This window comes from Osmerus mordax, chromosome 2, assembly GCF_038355195.1.
Source record: "Osmerus mordax isolate fOsmMor3 chromosome 2, fOsmMor3.pri, whole genome shotgun sequence".
NCBI classification, from domain to species: domain Eukaryota; kingdom Metazoa; phylum Chordata; class Actinopteri; order Osmeriformes; family Osmeridae; genus Osmerus; species Osmerus mordax.
The window spans coordinates 3,815,922-3,832,912 of NC_090051.1; the positions used below are offsets into that span (position 1 = coordinate 3,815,922).

The 16,991-nt window shown below is 43.9% G+C and overlaps 3 protein-coding genes across 5 annotated transcripts; 1 reads left to right on the forward strand and 2 right to left on the reverse strand.

Annotated features, from left to right (window-relative positions):
• Nucleotides 1–1,176: 1,176 nt before the first annotated feature.
• On the reverse strand, nt 1,177–5,578 carry prkra (protein kinase, interferon-inducible double stranded RNA dependent activator). Of its 2 annotated transcripts, none has more exons than XM_067260309.1 (9): nt 5,442–5,578; nt 5,076–5,254; nt 4,891–4,972; nt 4,540–4,609; nt 4,268–4,385; nt 4,078–4,172; nt 3,807–3,969; nt 3,071–3,224; nt 1,177–1,642 (listed from the first exon to the last, which is right to left on the reverse strand). In XM_067260309.1, the coding sequence occupies exons 1-9, from the start codon at nt 5,498–5,500 to the stop codon at nt 1,630–1,632; spliced, it is 933 nt and encodes a 310-aa protein (XP_067116410.1). In that variant the 5' UTR covers nt 5,501–5,578; the 3' UTR covers nt 1,177–1,629. The 2 variants fall into 2 exon arrangements, 1 of the variants encoding a protein (XP_067116410.1); XR_010879354.1 differs by having other exon boundaries at nt 1,178–2,692; nt 2,885–3,224.
• A 350-nt stretch (nt 5,579–5,928) lies between these two features.
• On the forward strand, nt 5,929–10,336 carry LOC136959707 (flagellum-associated coiled-coil domain-containing protein 1-like). The gene is made up of 8 exons (XM_067254014.1): nt 5,929–5,936; nt 6,352–6,445; nt 6,653–6,737; nt 7,481–7,533; nt 8,654–8,750; nt 9,738–9,829; nt 9,921–10,010; nt 10,126–10,336. The coding sequence occupies exons 1-8, from the start codon at nt 5,929–5,931 to the stop codon at nt 10,204–10,206; spliced, it is 600 nt and encodes a 199-aa protein (XP_067110115.1). The 3' UTR covers nt 10,207–10,336.
• A 438-nt stretch (nt 10,337–10,774) lies between these two features.
• casp10 (caspase 10, apoptosis-related cysteine peptidase) lies at nt 10,775–16,698 on the reverse strand. 2 transcript variants are annotated; one of them, XM_067259880.1, is made up of 12 exons: nt 16,266–16,698; nt 15,979–16,081; nt 15,714–15,855; nt 15,426–15,499; nt 15,273–15,318; nt 15,143–15,189; nt 14,987–14,999; nt 14,781–14,876; nt 12,682–12,815; nt 12,169–12,289; nt 11,521–12,037; nt 10,775–11,393 (listed from the first exon to the last, which is right to left on the reverse strand). In XM_067259880.1, the coding sequence occupies exons 1-12, from the start codon at nt 16,544–16,546 to the stop codon at nt 11,228–11,230; spliced, it is 1,740 nt and encodes a 579-aa protein (XP_067115981.1). In that variant the 5' UTR covers nt 16,547–16,698; the 3' UTR covers nt 10,775–11,227. The 2 variants fall into 2 exon arrangements, with proteins under 2 accessions (XP_067115981.1, XP_067115989.1); XM_067259888.1 differs by having other exon boundaries at nt 11,521–11,989; nt 15,270–15,318.
• Nucleotides 16,699–16,991: the final 293 nt, after the last annotated feature.

Consider the following 16,991-nt stretch of genomic DNA (forward strand, 5'->3'; position numbering starts at 1 on the left):
TACAGGAGTCATCCGGGGGCAGGGGAGGGGGGTGAGGGGGGGCGGATACCAGCCTGCTATGGAAAAGGGCCCCCAAGTTTATTTTCTTTTTGTTGAATGTCCCAGCTTACTGTATCGGCAAGTTCTTTAACACAGGATGTTGAAGCCAAAGATATTCTTTTATTTCGATTGTGTAATTACTACGTAGGTTAGGTCCTTAGTAAATACTGAAAGGAATGTTTTACAAAACGTGTTCCATACTGCTGTGGGTTCACTACCATGATGTGGGTCTTTGAAAAAGTACAGTACAGTCGTCATTATTTCAAATGATTTGGCCTTTAGGATAAATATTTGATGTCTCACTTTGTGTAAGAAAATACACAATGACTTTCAATGTGTGAGATTACCATGAAATTACTGAGCAAGAATTTAAACTAAATCACACATTTGGATGTTTCCTTCAATGGTTTTGTCTTGTCATGTAAGAAAGAAAAAGGGGAGAATGGTTTACTTTGCCTGCAGTGCTAACATAGGAACATACATTATAACCAAAAAGAAGTATATGTTTATTTTATTTACAGAATGTGTCAGTTTCATTCAGTTCACTCCCTCATGACTACTGTAGCCTACATGTTTATCAGCTTCAATTCAGCTTGCTGTGCCTTAACACATTTATTAACTTACCAACACTGACTAGAAACTCCATGCCCTTTACACTTCAGATACAACATGTTACATTTGTTCTATTTGCAGGCAGAAAAGGTGTTTTTAGCATTTTCCAATGATTACATTTAGTAAAGACAGCACTCCGAAAATGATGAGGGTAAAGACACCTTGTTGCAAGCATGCCTGCTAACTTGTGATCCTACGTTTCCGACGGCAAGTTTCCGATGGTTTGGTCTGGTTTGTGACGTATCCACATTTCTCCTCTTTGATTGGACAGACAATGACATTCTATTAATGTTAACACAAATGTCTGTCGTGTAACTGATGAATAAATTAAACGTTGTCCAAGAGCGACCAGAGAAAAATAAATAAACCTGAGATTTCATGTTGCTTTGTTTCGTCACAGTAGGACAGAGACTGTTTAGATCATCTTGGATAGTCTGTTGTTATATCTGCATGTTTAAAGGACATAGCCTGACAATGAATGTTGCAAATGCCTTACGAAAGGTTTGTTTTCTCAATTGGACTTTTATCTTTTACGTTTCGGACTGATGTGTACCACTTCGCCCTTTCAGCCGAGTTCTTTAAAAATCCATTCCACGATGAGTACCCTCTAAAGTGCAATTGTATAAGTACATATCTCTCCATGAACACTGTACACTGCTGCTAGGCCTACATAGTGCTTGTTCTAATAAAACCATAAAACTCATTTTTGAATGATTTAATGAATGCCTTTATTCCAGTGTGATTAACACCACAGCATTGGACTTGAGGAACACTTCCCGCAGACTTCCCTCACGTCCAACAGATGGCGGAAAACCACGGCTCCTACGTCCGGCTCCTACGTCCGCCTCCTACGTCCGGCTCCTACGTCCGCCTCCTACGTCCGGCTCCTACGTCCGGCTCCTACGTCCGGCTCCTACGTACGGCTCCTACGTCCGCCTCCTACGTCCGGCTCCTACGTCCGCCTCCTACGTACGGCTCCTACGTACGCCTCCTACGTACGGTTTCTACGTTTATCAGTGAATCTTTTTTTTTTTTAAAGGTCTCGCAATGCAAGACGACAAGGACCCCTGGTCGAGGTGGTCGACTGTGCAAGGACCACTGTTCTTAAATATGTCACTTAATTTAAGAGAGGATGGAATACTAGGTGAGCCCAGTATCTGCATGACATTTCAGACCACTCAGTGCATAAAACAAAACCTTATCCAAACATTCAAACACGCAAGGAAGCTTATCATCATACATATGTTAGCTGACATTTCATTTAAACATTAAATAATACATGAACAGCAGAAATAACTTTTTTCCGCTTATTTCTCATAATGGCAGCGTAGATTGAGTTGGAGTCTCCGTGATATTGTCAATGGGGACAGTCTGGTGTATAAAAACATCGGCAGGCAGTAGCCAGACATTTTAGTATTGTTCTGGGGAATTATGCACTATTCACACAAACTGTACAACTCTGCATCACTTAAAACCAGTAAAGAAAAAATACGTCTTCAAAAGACACTTTCACACTCGCATCATAACGCAAAACACCGTAAGCACAAATACACCATGTAGGCGTACATATATAATGGTGTTTTGGACTTGTGTATTAAACAGACATAGACTCAGAGTACACGTCAAATAAAAACCAAGGTGAAATAAAATGTGTGTATATAAAGTGTTTATACACATGACTGTATTGTTATTTATTTCACATTTTACTCCTCTCTTGTGCGCTGGTCTTAAAAGATACTATTTAATATCCGTATAATAATACAAATATATTAAAAATAGAGACTGGTGGTCTGCTAACTATCGTCTAACTAAAACTGACAATCATTATTCACCCCCACCTGTGACCTAAACCTTCTGTTTCCCTGACCTTTAACCTTTGTGTCTGCCATCTAAATAAAAGCCTACACATCGGGATGGTCCTATTTTAAGAGCTGCATGTCATCAGAAGGCAGAAATAAATACACGTCAAACTATTTGAGCAATACGCTTGATGTCCCGTTATAGAAAAATACATCTGTGAACAATGCTGCCAACGACGATCCTTCATTTCCTATCATGTAACCACTTGCATTTCCTATCATGTGACCACTTGCATTTCCTATCATGTGATCACTTGCATTTCCTATCATGTGACCACTTGCATTTCCTATCATGTGATCACTTGCATTTCCTATCATGTGATCACTTGCATTTCCTATTATGTGACCACTTGCATTTCCTATCATGTGATCACTTGCATTTCCTATCATGTGATCACTTGCATTTCCTATCATGTGACCACTTGCATTTCCTATCATGTGACCACTTGCAGCGTCTGTGTGGTGTGAGATGGTGCCTCAGCTGGGTTGTGTGTGTGTGTGTTTCTGTGTGTGTGTGTGTGTGTGTGTGTGTGTGCTGTTCCTCTCCACGCCGGGCTCACTTGGCGGAGGCCATGATCTTGACGTACTGCAGCGCGCTGTGGGCCGCGTCGTTGTGGGCGTTGCCGCAGGAGATGCCCGTGCCGTGGCACACGGTGACGGGGGACGTGGACAGCTCTGCCAGGCACTGGTACTGCCCGTTCACCGTCAGCTCATCTGCAAACACCACACACAAACATGCCGGATAAGAACAGGAATAGTAATCACAAATCATTAGTGTAACAGACAAGCATGCATTCATTCTCCCCTCAAGTTCTAAGCCGATGTACTGTATTTGATCAAAGGAGACAATTTGATATCAAATCATGTATCCCAAATCATAATATGGACAGTAGTAGGTGGTTACTTACAAAAGCACTGATAAATATCTATGGTCCAGAGCTTTCCTACTTAGGAAATTTGTGTGACTGGATCACTTAAATGCACCCAATTTCATGCATGGTGGTTAATAAAGTGTTGGTTAATCTTATCTTCTCAAATTGTAGTTGAACACCCCTGATAAGGGCCTATACAATACGCACTATTAGTACATCGCTTTGGATAAAAGCGTCTGCTAAATTAATCAAATGTAAATCTACACACATTAGATGGATGCCTGAAGATAACCCTGCTATCTAAAACCTCTCCTAACCTAATTCATTATGTATTCATTATTAATAATGAATGAGGCCAAACTGACGCTGCAGCATCACAGTCATGATCTAGCGCTTCCTCGCGGAGGATCTCAGATCCTCTTACCTATGTCAAAGTATGTGACCTGGAAGCCCTGTTCTTCAGACAGCTCCAGCAGCATCTGGATGTAGTCTGTGTTTGGGATGCTGAGGGGATTCCTTCCAAGCAGGGATATCTTCTCTGCTGACGAGTTTCGCAAGTTCTCAAACCGGACGTTGGGCTTCGGAGTCTGGAACCAATTACACACACACACACACTTTCATTATGTATGAAGTAAACGGAGGGAGGGAGTCGTTAGACGGGGAGTTTCAAACGGCGGGAAGGTTCTGGAACGTACCCAGGTGATTTCGGGGCAACCAGACAGACTTTGAAGCTTTGCCACCATCTTCTCCGCCGCGGCTTTCTTAGCTGCCTTCTTTGAGTTTCCCATCGCTGCGGGAACATGGGCCGCGCGTGACTGACTGACCAGAATAGCGTTCAGGCTTACATCAAACATTGAGACATCCAAAATGTCTCAATGTTCATACCTGTGTCTGAGAGCGACTCCATTCGACAAGTAACAGTGAATTCTCTCTTGTGGGGAGGGCCTGCCTCCATCATGACAGTGTACTCTGGCAGCCTCCAGCCCTTCTGCAGCGCTAGCTCCTGCAAAACACCACGAATAACTCAGAAACAGGCATTTTAGAAAGCACTGAGGAAAAACAAAAATGTAGGCCTACTTCAAATTTTTGTTTCAAATATTTTCATTTGTATCGTGTCGAAAGCAAAGACACGGCCTGGTGTGGTCATGATCTCCCACCTGTAATATCCCTACTGAGTTGGGCTGGTCAGAGGGCTCTGCTATCACACCGTTACAAACGTGTAGACTGCTGCAGGAGGGGATGACACAGAGCAGTGTGTAGTAGACGTTACTTCCAAAGTCGTAGCCTATATTACATTCAAGTTTAGCTGTAAGGTACGGAAGGTATAGGCCCAATAATATTAAAACACAGTCTAACGGGAGCAATAACAATATTGTCTGTAGGCTATTTGAGACTTCATCTAACGAAGGAGCGTTAATTGTTATTTATGCTCAATAAAAACAAAAGAAACAACAACAAAAATAAACACTTATGCTTAATGACACAGAAGTTGGTTATAGCGGACTTACGCGACTCCAGTCTCCATTTCCAGTAAGTTAAGGGCTGCCTCTGCCGCCTGGTGTTTGGCCGCTTTCTTGCTCGAGCCCTGACCTGACAAACAGTGCCACAACTTTAGGCAAGTCTGCATGAACTTGGAAACTACCTCCAGCAATTTTGAATGGGAAAACCATTGGCTTTCCATTGCCTCACTCACCCGTGCTGGATACATCTCCTATAGTGACGTTGAAGACGAAACTCGGTTGATGAGCCTCCCCCTCCGCCTTCTCCATGGTGTAGACGGGAATGTTGCCAATTTTGGTGCCGTATTCGTGCAGAATTTGTATCGGAGTTTTGCCAGGGCACGGTGGTGTCGGTGAATGTTGAGAAACCAAGCTGCACGAAATCATCACCGAACAAATGACAGCCAAGTTAGACAGATGCGTGCATGATATAGTTACTAGTATTAGTACTAGTAGGCTATTCTAAAACCTCTGGAAATGGATGGAAACACGTAATTGCAACGCTCAGTTATAATGGCGCAAAATAGCAGGTCTCCTAATAGTAGGCTGCGATGACAGACCTTGTGTTGTTATTGAGTGTAGTTCTTATTGCTGTCGACTGGTATCCTTCTTGCGACATGGTTTGCTGTAAATATGGGATATGTTTTTATTGCCAAAAAGTAAGACTTTTTGAGGTGCACCACACAAGCACATAAACTACGGGGGACTCTGTGATGACATCAACATCCAGTTCACAGGTTCATGAGCTTATTTCCGCCAGTTGTATGGGATTCAGTAGGCCTAATGCCGACATACTGCCATCTACTGGTTTAGTAAAACACTGACATTCGTGGGAAGTAGTTTACATTTTCATATTGTTTTATCAACAATGTATGACTTCAAATTATTTAGACTGTAAATTCTGTATTGCTAGGGGATTACTATGGATTCCACAGAATTTAGAACTCAGGTTTCCTGTATACGAGTAGCCTATGAGCTCATAATTAAATCAAGAGAGACCCGATCACTTCTTACCGCTGCCTTTTTTATTCACTGTTGTCTAAAACTATGGAATTGTGAGTATCTAGTAGGCCTATATAGGCCTAATCTTGTCCAGATAAAATATATAGTCTAAACTTTAGTTGGATTCACAGACATGTAGGCCTACTGGCCATTTTGGAATGGCTAATTTACATCTACATTACATTTAGTCATTTAGCAGACGCTCTTATCCAGAGCGACTTACATGGAGTACAGGGACATTCCCCCCGAGGCAAGTAGGGTGAAGTGCCTTGCCAAGGATACAACGTCAAGGGCAAGGCCGGGAATCGAACCGGCAACCTTCTGATTACTAGCCCTAGCCTAATTCCCTAACCGCTCAGCCATCTGACTCCCCTTTTTAACAGGAGTAGAATAATTACATGCACAACATGTATCACTTTAGACTATTCCAGTTGGCCGGGACTCTATAAGTGCCCTTGTATTTTCCAGGCAGGCGGTGGTGCAGGACATGCAGGAGCAGATGGGAAAGTTGACTGCTCTACTGAACGATGAACGCCGATCGCATCAACACAGCTGCCGCGCGGTGCGCCAATCCGTCGATTCACAATATGTTCATTAAGCAGACGTTTTATCCGAAACGATGTAGAGCAGGGCGAAATTCGAACCGGCAAATTCGAACTTTGAGCTGCAGTTAAATGCTCTACCACAGATACCCTGACGCCACACACGCACTTTAGTTATGCGGTTGACTGCTGCCCGGTCCTTCTAACATCCTGTCTCTGTGTGACAGCTGCTGGATGAGGCTGACAGGCGGGCGGAGAGAGTGAGGCTACAGCAGCAACACGAGATAGAGTACGTGTCTCCCATGATTACAGGTTTCAATTCAGGTTTCATTCAGAATGAAACAAACCTTCTATAATGTAAGTTAAGAAAGTTATTTAGAATGTTTTTGTCTTAGACGGATGAGGAGGTTGTTTGAAACCTTCTCGGTCCTCCAGACAGCTTTTGCAGGTTCACAGATCTGAGACCAGTGCTGTGGTGGCCCTCCATGCAAAGACTCTAGAGGACGACCGGCTCTGTGCAGAGGAGAGATATGGTGACGCCTCTCACACACACAGACAAACAGACGCACACACACCGCACACACACACACACACACACACACACACACACACAGACAGACAGAAAGACAGAAAGACAGAAAGATGCACACACATGCGAGCACACACAAAGAAACACACAGAGACACACACACACACAGACAAACAGACGCACACACACTGCACACACACTGCACACACACACACAGACAAACAGACGCACACTGCACCCACACACACACACACACACAGACAGATAGAAAGAAGCACACACGTGAGCACACTCACAGAAACACACAGAGACACACACACAGAAATACACACGCACACACAGAAATACACACACACAGAAATACACACGCACACACAGAAATACACACACACAGAAATACACACATAAAAACACAGTATTCATGGATAGAATGACCTTCAGTTGGTGGACGACTTTGACACAATCTCCTAATGAGCCACTCCTTAATTACTCAGACTGAACTCTAACCCTGTTTTTACTTTAATAGCTCTGCTGGAGAAAGATTACGACTTCCTCAAGAGCTCCTTCCGCACGTATAAGGTGAGGTAAACCTTGGTCCATTCTGGTTAATAACACAGGTCGAAGTCCTGGACCACACACTGACACGGTGATTATCCTCTGCTAGCCTACAGTACCCAGCATCCCTGTCAGGGTGATTATCCTCTGCTAGCCTACAGTACCCAGCATCCCTGTCAGGGTGATTATCCTCTGCTAGCCTACAGTACCCAGCATCCCTGTCAGGGTGATTATCCTCTGCTAGCCTACAGTACCCAGCATCCCTGTCAGGGTGATTAGCCTCTGCTAGCCTACAGTACCCAGCATCCCTGTCAGGGTGATTATCCTCTGCTAGCCTACAGTACCCAGCATCCCTGTCAGGGTGATTAGCCTCTGCTAGCCTACAGTACCCAGCATCCCTGTCAGAGTGATTAGCCTCTGCTAGCCTACAGTACCCAGCATCCCTGTCAGGGTGATTAGCCTCTGCTAGCCTACAGTACCCAGCATCCCTGTCAGGGTGATTATCCTCTGCTAGCCTACAGTACCCAGCATCCCTGTCAGGGTGATTAGCCTCTGCTAGCCTACAGTACCCAGCATCCCTGTCAGAGTGATTAGCCTCTGCTAGCCTACAGTACCCAGCATCCCTGTCAGGGTGATTAGCCTCTGCTAGCCTACAGTACCCAGCATCCCTGTCAGGGTGATTATCCTCTGCTAGCCTACAGTACCCAGCATCCCTGTCAGGGTGATTAGCCTCTGCTAGCCTACAGTACCCAGCATCCCTGTCAGGGTGATTAGCCTCTGCTAGCCTACAGTACCCAGCATCCCTGTCAGGGTGATTATCCTCTGCTAGCCTACAGTACCCAGCATCCCTGTCAGGGTGATTAGCCTCTGCTAGCCTACAGTACCCAGCATCCCTGTCAGGGTGATTATCCTCTGCTAGCCTACAGTACCCAGCATCCCTGTCAGGGTGATTATCCTCTGCTAGCCTACAGTACCCAGCATCCCTGTCAGGGTGATTATCCTCTGCTAGCCTACAGTACCCAGCATCCCTGTCAGGGTGTTGTGCAGCACTTGACCTTTGTTAGGGGGAGCACCCTCCTCTGTGTTGTTAATGAAAGTCTTCGTATTGTTGTTGTGGCTGTGATTGTGCCGCGCTCGTCTCCAGGAGAGCATCTGTGAGGAGATGAGGAGCAGCTGGGTGAAGAAGGAGAGCATCTGGAAGGAGGAGCAGGAGGAGAACCTGAGGGAGTGTCTGAGGAACGGTGCGCTTCTAGAAGGCTGTGACCTTGAGAGGTCGTTAACTGTATAAGAGTTCGAAAAGAAGTCAGAACTCAGGTTCAAAAAAATATATACTTAAATGTGTATACCTGAAGGTTATATTAACTACCCTGTAACAACATAGCAATACCTATAGTCAGGGCTGAACTGGGACAAAAAAAATGTCCCTGGCAATTTTGCTCAGACCGGCCCACCACAATTGGTCGGTTGGTCGGTCAGACACCTGCTCCTCTGCCTGACAGGTGCCATGTCTCCTCTCCTCCATGTTCTATGTTCACCTGTTTTTGCAAAATGTCAGGTACTGTAGGCTTAGAAACTGAAGCTACAGCACTAAACATGTTGGTTATTTTTGCACATGTTGAGGCATCAACCTCTAGACTTTTACTGCCACTGCATCTGACACAGGAAACAGAGGGGGAGGGGTGGAGCCTGTTAAGAGATGTGATTGGGCCAGCCCAGTGTCAGTATGGAAAATGAACCAATGGGCCGCTGTCCCTGCTTTATGGGCCGGTTGTTGGCCAAGTTTATAAAAAACTAAACATTATATATATATTAAATATCATATCGGCCCCAAGTGCGTCGGCCCACCGGGATTTGCCCGGTGGGCCAGATTACCAGTCCAGGCCTGACTGTGGTAAAAGCCTTGCATGTAAATAGGAATTGCGATGTATGTTATTTTGTGTTAGTGTTATATAGGTTGTTACAAAAGTGTAAGAAGGCACAGTATGGGGGAGGGTGTAAGTTAATGTCGCAAAGGGTTCACTGAAAGATGTGTACAAAACAATATCAATGTTAACATCCACTTACTCCTAGAAAGCCCAACCTCCTTCATAACAAGTTTAACAGTGTAACTACACAGCAGTTCCTGTGTAACCACAATGTTGTTACTATAGGTATTGCTATGTCACATTGTAGTAAATCTAACCTTAATGTAAGGTTTTGCCATATATTTGTTCTTCCCATCTGAACAGCACAAGAGTTGTTGGATAAAAGTAAACAGGAGAAAGACCAACAGAGAAAAACATTTGAGGCTGAGATTGCCAAGTGCGAGGAGGAGATACAGGTCAGCTGACACTGTAGTGAGATAACATTTGACTTTGATCTGGAGGGAAAATCAGCCTTTGTACTGAAGGAGTGTTTGTGGCATTCCCCAGACACTAGGCAGTGAGCTGACTGAGAAGGATGTAACCATCAACTTGCTGCGGAGCTCTCTTCACCAAACCCAGCAGCAGCTAGACACTGTGGTGAGTCTGCCTGCGTGCGGAGATGCTCTCCGTTCAGCCTGGGAACCTCCAGGAGCCCTGCTCTGGGCCTCTCTGATCTGACCCTACTCACGGTCTTCCCTCTGTGTCACGGCAGACCTGTCAGCTGTCTGACCTAGGGCCTGGGGTGCACCGGCCCGGGCAGAAGCAAGTGATGGAGCCTCCAGGATCCCTGTAGAGCTGCTGGTCCTGGTCTGGGGAACTGCTTTCCCCGTCAGTTTCATGCGTTAAACATGATGTCTTTAATTTTAAAGTGTGTGGCATTACAAATATGTTTGAAACAAAATGGCACCAGTCACGATTTTTGGTTGTATTCATTGTATTTATTGCACAAATTTGTCTTTGGTTGCCGGTGAAAGCAATACAACACGTACATCAAAATATTTGGCATATTTTCTTTGTTCTATTTAAGTACAGTAAACCATCCAAATGCAAAGAAAATACTTGTGTAACACTTTCAATTTCATATTGAAAAATATACTATAAATAAAGTGAACTAATTGTCAAATTTGAAAGTGCAATGCTGATGGAATACAACAGGGAGGTTAGTGTTTGTCTTATGTGCCACACTGTAAAAATGTTTTTAAATCCTTTCAGTTTTTCCCCACTAATAATGCACATATTTCCCCTGTATTTCAAAATGACAAGGAAATCATATTAAAATAATAACAATAAAATATTTATTGAAATGTGTCAATCAATTTAACCAAAAATATTGTAAAAATATTGTATTCTTTTATGACAAAAGTGGACGCATTTTCTGTAATTTTACTCAAAATATATTTTGTTATGTCAATGTATCACTGTCAAATACATTAAAATACTGTTGAATGATACAGTTAAAAACGTCCTATCCTCCCATGTCCCCTTCTCCCACCTCTCTTCCCCAATGCCTACACCTTACCTACACTGTCTGTTGGTGAAATGTGAATAGGGTTGTTACTATTAATATCAGTGTGTACATTTTCTATTCTAACAATTAAAATAGGGTAAAAGTAAAAGAGTTCATGGAATTATAGGGAAATTTCTGGTAAAAATACAGTAATATAAATATTATTTTTTTTACATCTTATCTATGTTTTTAATCTTACAGTACTTTTCTGTTTCTCAACAGATATTTTTCGGCATCCCTGCTGCCAGAAAATAACAGTTTTTTAAATGTTTTAAGTGTACCCAAAACACCAGCTAACTATTACTCTTCAGATCAGTTTGAAAGGGGGGGGGGGTTGGTCAGGAATGGGGAAAAACACCCCTTTCCTGAGAGAGAAAGCAGGCTGCGGCATCTGCTTCCTGGAACCGTAAACATCCGTCTTCCTGCTGACATCATCATTCACCTTGGTCAGGATGGACACCAAGTCCACACCTCTGGTCACAGAGAGAGAGAGGAAGAGAAAGACAGAGATATACGTTTACTTTATACCGATGCTTTATTCTGTAACAACACACTGTCCAGTACCGCCCGTTAAAACCAATCCCATGTCAGCGTGCTCACCTTGGTACCAACTGGACGAGGTTTTGGCATAGCGACTGTATGTACCAGGTACCTTGTTGCCTGTCTCTGTATGAGGCAAAGTCAGGTACAGTAGCCATGCCTATCAGGAAGTCAGCGTGCGAAGCAATAGAGTCCCTGGGCACCCTGGCGTCACAGCAGAGGGAGTCCCCAGTGGGGCCAGAGCGGGACCGGGGGCCGTCAGACTCGATGGGCACCGGCTGCTGCTCCTGGGTGCCCTGGCAGGCTTGGATGAAGAAGATCTTGGGTTTCTCCCTCAGCGTGGAGCTCAGCAGACCGTTGAAGGGTTCGGTGATCTCCCCGAGTCTCACCGTGGAGCCGTCCACCCCGTACACGCAGCCCTCCATGCCGTGGCTCAGGACACAGCACACCAGACAGTCCACGTCACTGTGGTCCCTGGAGGCCAGGTCACGCAACACGGACAGCATGCGCGCCCTGCTGCAGTCTCGGTCTATCAGGATCCGAAAGCCAAGCCACTCAAACACACTCCTCAGACTATCTGCCACACACACACACACACACACACACACACACACACACACACACACACACACACACACAGTGTATAAAGAAGGTAGAGTCAAATGTATATTTCTTCCAAACCTAAAATCAAAAAGGAAAAGATCTTACTTTCGTCCACCAGTGTTCCCTCTCTGTTCTTCAGCTTTGGTGAAGATCGGGTGAAGTCTTCATTGTTAATTATGAGGCAGACACCCATCTTTCCTCTCCTCATGGGGTACTTTCCTAATCCCTGTACATGTACATCAACGGTGGTGAACAGTTGTATGTTTATAGGTCAACGTTTCATTCATTAATGACATCATTTCATTTGTCTAATCGATAGAAAAGCGTGCGCTGATATGCATTTAAGTCAATTGAGGCCTTTAAAAAACACGACGTAAAAACTGAAACATCACAAGGGTTTGGAGCAATGGGGGAGTGCAATGTTGGGTGAATATGAGTAATATGTACAGTATCAAATGAACGTTCTCAGTGAGATCTTTCCAGTGCCAAAAGGACACAACTGAAGTTATAATAAATAGGTTGTAATTCAATTACAACTTAAAAGGCGTGACGGTAAAAGTGGGGCTTTGGGCAAAATGTGTTTTGGCTCTTCTGTAAAATCTGATATAACATACTTACGCCGTGGCTTGTTTGGGTCGGAGCCCATGAAGTCAGTCCTAAAGGCAACTCTGTAGCTGTGTTTGCCGTCTGTGATCGTCGTGGGCCAAGGGTTCCGCTTGCACGGCTGGAGATGGCAGGAGAGTCGTTGCTCCCTATAAGAGAGATCACACGGCTATGTAGACATGGAAATCCCCAAGGTAGTAATGTCAAAAGTATTTAGGACAAAGTACAATGAAGCAGTAAAATATTTTTGGTATCCAGGAGATGTTTTGGCGCAAACAACAACTTTCTTTGTAACAGGTTTAAGTTGGATATGTTCTTCTGTCACAGTTGATATTGCATCACTTGTTATGTTGAGCTTCTAACAGTTTTGATACTGGGTCCTCTGACTCACTGACCAAAACTAAATAAATTATTGTGGACTTCAGAAAAACCAACAGGAACCATCCCCCTCCCATCTGCATTGGGGGGCAGAGGTGAAAGTTGAATAAAGAGTATATATCAACGACAACTTCAATTGGAAAACCAACTGCAGTAGCCTGGTAAAAAAGTCTCACCAAAGGCTGTACTTTCTGAGGAGGCTTAAACGGGCTGGTTTGGGAACTACATTCCTTACATCTTTTTATAGGTGTGTGGTGGAGAGCATTCTCACTTTGTGTGTCACAGCGTGGTATGGAAACTGCTCTGTTACAGATAGGAAGGCCCTGCAGCGTGTGGTTAAGACGTCAGAGAAAATGATTGTCCGTAGTCTCCCGGCAATCGGTGACACATACATCAACAGATGCAGAACTGGGGCTACCAGCATTATGAAAGACTTTTCCCACCCTGCCAATGGACTATTTGTCCCTCTCCCCTCAGGCAGGAGGCTGCACAGCATCAGAACCAGAACAACCAGGTTAGAGAACAGCTTCTTCCCAGAAGCTGTCAGACTTAACTCTGCCACACTCCAGAACTGACAAACTGAACTTTTGTCCTAAAAGTTACACTACAGCATTGTATTATTATGCTGCTAATTTCTCAGGTTTATTTTTTGTATCTATGTGTGTGTATGATTGGTTATCTGTATTTATTGTATTTATTTATGATGAGTAGTTTAGTTAGTTATTTGTGAGTGGTTTTAACCGGACCTCAGTATCTAATTTCGTTCCAGCTCATGTACCATGTTTTGGAATGACAATAAAAATCCTTATCCTTATCCTTCTGGAGCAAACAACAACTTTCTTTGTAACAGGTTTAAGTTGAATATTTTCTTCTGTCACAGTTGATATTGCATCACTTGTTATGTTGAGCTTCTAAGAGTTACGATACTGGGTCCTCTGACTCACTGACCAATGTCATTACACCACATTTCGCTAGCTGCACAACCAAAAACCTAGTTAACTAGGAGCAGTATACTAAGGAGTGAATTTGACCAATTTAACTGTTACACTTGCACTGTTCATACAATGATGTCTTTAAACAAATTCAGGCTTTATTTACATTTAGTCATTTAGCAGACGCTCTTATCCAGAGTCACTTACAGTAGGTACAGGGACATTCCCACGAGGCAAGTAGGGTGAAGTGCCTTGCCCAAGGACACAACGTCAGTTGGCATGACCGGGAATCGAACTGGCAACCTTCGGATTACTAGCCCAATTCCCTCACCGCTCAGCCATCTGACTCCCTTTATACACCTCTTCATACTAATTATACATGATTACATGGTAAATGGAAAATCGACTGCATTTATATAGTGCGTTTTCTAACTTAGCGGCACTCAAAGCGCTTTACAATTTTGCCTCTCATTCACCCATCCATACTCACACGGCGGCAGAGCTGCCATGCAAGGCGCCGGCCTGCCCATCGGGAGCAACCTGGGGATCAGAGTCTTGCTCAAGGATACTTCGGCACATGGCCTGGGAGGAGTCGGGGGTCGAACCGCCAACCTTGCGATTAACAGACGACCCTCTCTACCCCCTGAGCCACAGCCGCCCACAGACTAGATTAGACTTTACCTCAGTGGAGAATGTAGTTGTGTCTATTGTGTCTCCTGTCATTCCGTATTAGCAGCCGCAAATACCCACTGGTACCCTTCATGCAGGGCCTCTTATGTGGACAGGAGAGGTGACATAACTAACCTTGGCTGTTGGCACTTGCGTTGTCCTCATTGGCACTTAGACACTCCAGCATTTCAGAAAGTCCCCCAACAGTGGATGCTTGGATGATTGGAATATCTGACAGAGACAGAACAAAATGACCAGGAATGCGCTTGTAACCTTTGTTCTGTTCTGTCCATTTCGGAAAGAGAAATGTGTGTGCTCACGTGCTTTATCTAGGGACTTACCTAGTGAGATGTTCTGAGGAAGAAAGAGAGAACATTACTTCACAGGGTTATGGTTTGTTCCTGTATTCTTAAATACAGATGGTGTGAATATAGTGTGTAATGCAGCTTTAGTGTACTGTACCATCTTTATAGCATAGACAGATAGTGTTGACTGACCTCAGCTGAACTCCCATAGGAGGGTGGCAAGAGAGGTTCCACCGATCCTGCCACAAACAAAAACAGGAAGTGAATAGAGCAACAACAACTTAAAACAATAGGACGGACATGTAGGCAACTGACTCACTACCGAATTCTCCACATGAGGTGGGTCTCTTAGGGGCCAAAGAGGGAACCTTAGTGGAAATGCAATGAAACAGAAAAGCCCTTAGTCATTAAGTCTCATGAGAAAAAGTGTTTGTCGTGTCATAGGAAGATGGAATGATCAGATAAGTGTTCCTACCTGGTGTCCGGGTAGATAGTCAGAAGCCGACCTACGTCTGATCTGGTCAAATTCTGTCTGTTCAGTCACAGGGCCTTTACACAGATGATAAACACTGAATAAATGTGTCTTGCAACAGTAAGTCTAAGTATAGGATAAGATAACAGTTAATGTTTCCTTATTTACATGGTAGGGTTTCCCCAAAAAGTGCTTAGTCACTTTTATGGATACACTTAGTCATCCATTCCTGCCAAGTCAGAGCCGTGAGGCTAGACACTCCTAAAAAAGCTAAATGATTGCAAATCTTACTATTCTCCCTTGCTGTCACAAACTGATCGATCTTTTTCTTCAGCATTGGAACGACTTTCTCAGTAATTGTATTCAGAAGATCCAGATTTGTGCTGCTCAGGCAATCCTTGTGCTCCATCTCCAGAAAGACTTCCAAAGTCGTCTGAAAATTCACAAACTTGTCAACTGTATGAACTTCTGAGACTAGTAGGCTAGCCCAGGCATTATCTCTATACTTGCCTCAACATGTTACACCTATTGACGATGACAATAAAATTAGGCTCACCATATATTCCAGTTTTCTTCGAGGTAGACGATCAGTCAATAGGAACTTGATTTCCTTCAACTCATCTTCTCTTATATTTTCAGACAAATCATACAGCATATGTCTGTAAATGACAATGTACATGTTTTTTTTATGTTTTTTTAACGCCATGTATGCCGACATAATCTCCTTTTCAATTAGGGTGTGGTTACCTGGTTATGTGTTGTGCGGTATTCATGTTGTTCCGACTAAGCATGACCATTTACAAGTTCTAGGTGAAGTTGAGTAATAGATACTGTATAGCCTACCTGTATGGGGAAATTAGGGATCTGGTTATAGGCAGCAGGTCACCGAGATTAAGTTCACGGATGAGGGGTCGACGCTGGATGGTGTCGAGCAAATCAACCAGCAGGTCAGGCTGCTGCGCTGATAATAAGCCTTTATCCGACAGCAGAGAGAACAGTTTCATGGCCGAGGACACCGACTGTAGGTTCTTTTTCAGTAGATCAGTGCAAAGAAACACTAGCGATTGAACCTCATCAGAACTTAGAGCTCGATCTGCCTCAAGTAGTTGGGTTTGCAGATCCATGTTCTGAAACAGTAACAGTCACGGTTAAGTTTGTGATGTCCCGATGAATGAAGCTGCTTATAGGGTCTAATGAATTTACCTTACAACTTCGTCGAACGCTTTGCCAAATCCACTACGTTAAGGCAGACGAGCGAATGAGAATGCTAGTCCGTGTCTACTTCATGAAACGGAAATAGCAAATCGAAACTACAGTCTATCAAAGTTGGCCCATTGTCATTGGAGAGGCAGTGGAGACATTTCAGCGTTTCAGTTCAATCTTCCAATTGTAAAGTTAGATACGTCAGGTCATACGATTAGCATGTTTATTTTTTAGGGGAATTTGTTTTGGGAAAACCCCGAGACAAGTCGTGACTCTGAAGTACTCACATAAATACAGAACAACTCTGGCCCAGATAAATGTGCTTTTTTTTTTATTATTCAAGAGTGGAAATAGGTCTACATAACC

Coding starts and splice junctions, on each gene's coding strand:
- prkra (XM_067260309.1), bottom strand. CDS start 5,500: ATGTCGCAAGAAGGATACCAGTCGACAGCAATAAGAACTACACTCAAT. Junction 4,973..5,075: donor AGGAGATGTATCCAGCACGG/GTGAGTGAGGCA, acceptor ACTGTTTGTCAG/GTCAGGGCTCGAGCAAGAAA. Junction 4,610..4,890: donor GAAATGGAGACTGGAGTCGC/GTAAGTCCGCTA, acceptor CCCCTCCTGCAG/CAGTCTACACGTTTGTAACG.
- LOC136959707 (XM_067254014.1), top strand. Junction 6,446..6,652: donor ATCAACACAGCTGCCGCGCG/GTGCGCCAATCC, acceptor TCTGTGTGACAG/CTGCTGGATGAGGCTGACAG. Junction 9,830..9,920: donor AGTGCGAGGAGGAGATACAG/GTCAGCTGACAC, acceptor GGCATTCCCCAG/ACACTAGGCAGTGAGCTGAC.
- casp10 (XM_067259880.1), bottom strand. CDS start 16,546: ATGGATCTGCAAACCCAACTACTTGAGGCAGATCGAGCTCTAAGTTCT. Junction 15,190..15,272: donor CACCTCATGTGGAGAATTCG/GTAGTGAGTCAG, acceptor TGTTTGTGGCAG/GATCGGTGGAACCTCTCTTG. Junction 12,816..14,780: donor CGCAAGTGCCAACAGCCAAG/GTTAGTTATGTC, acceptor TCTCTCTTATAG/GGAGCAACGACTCTCCTGCC.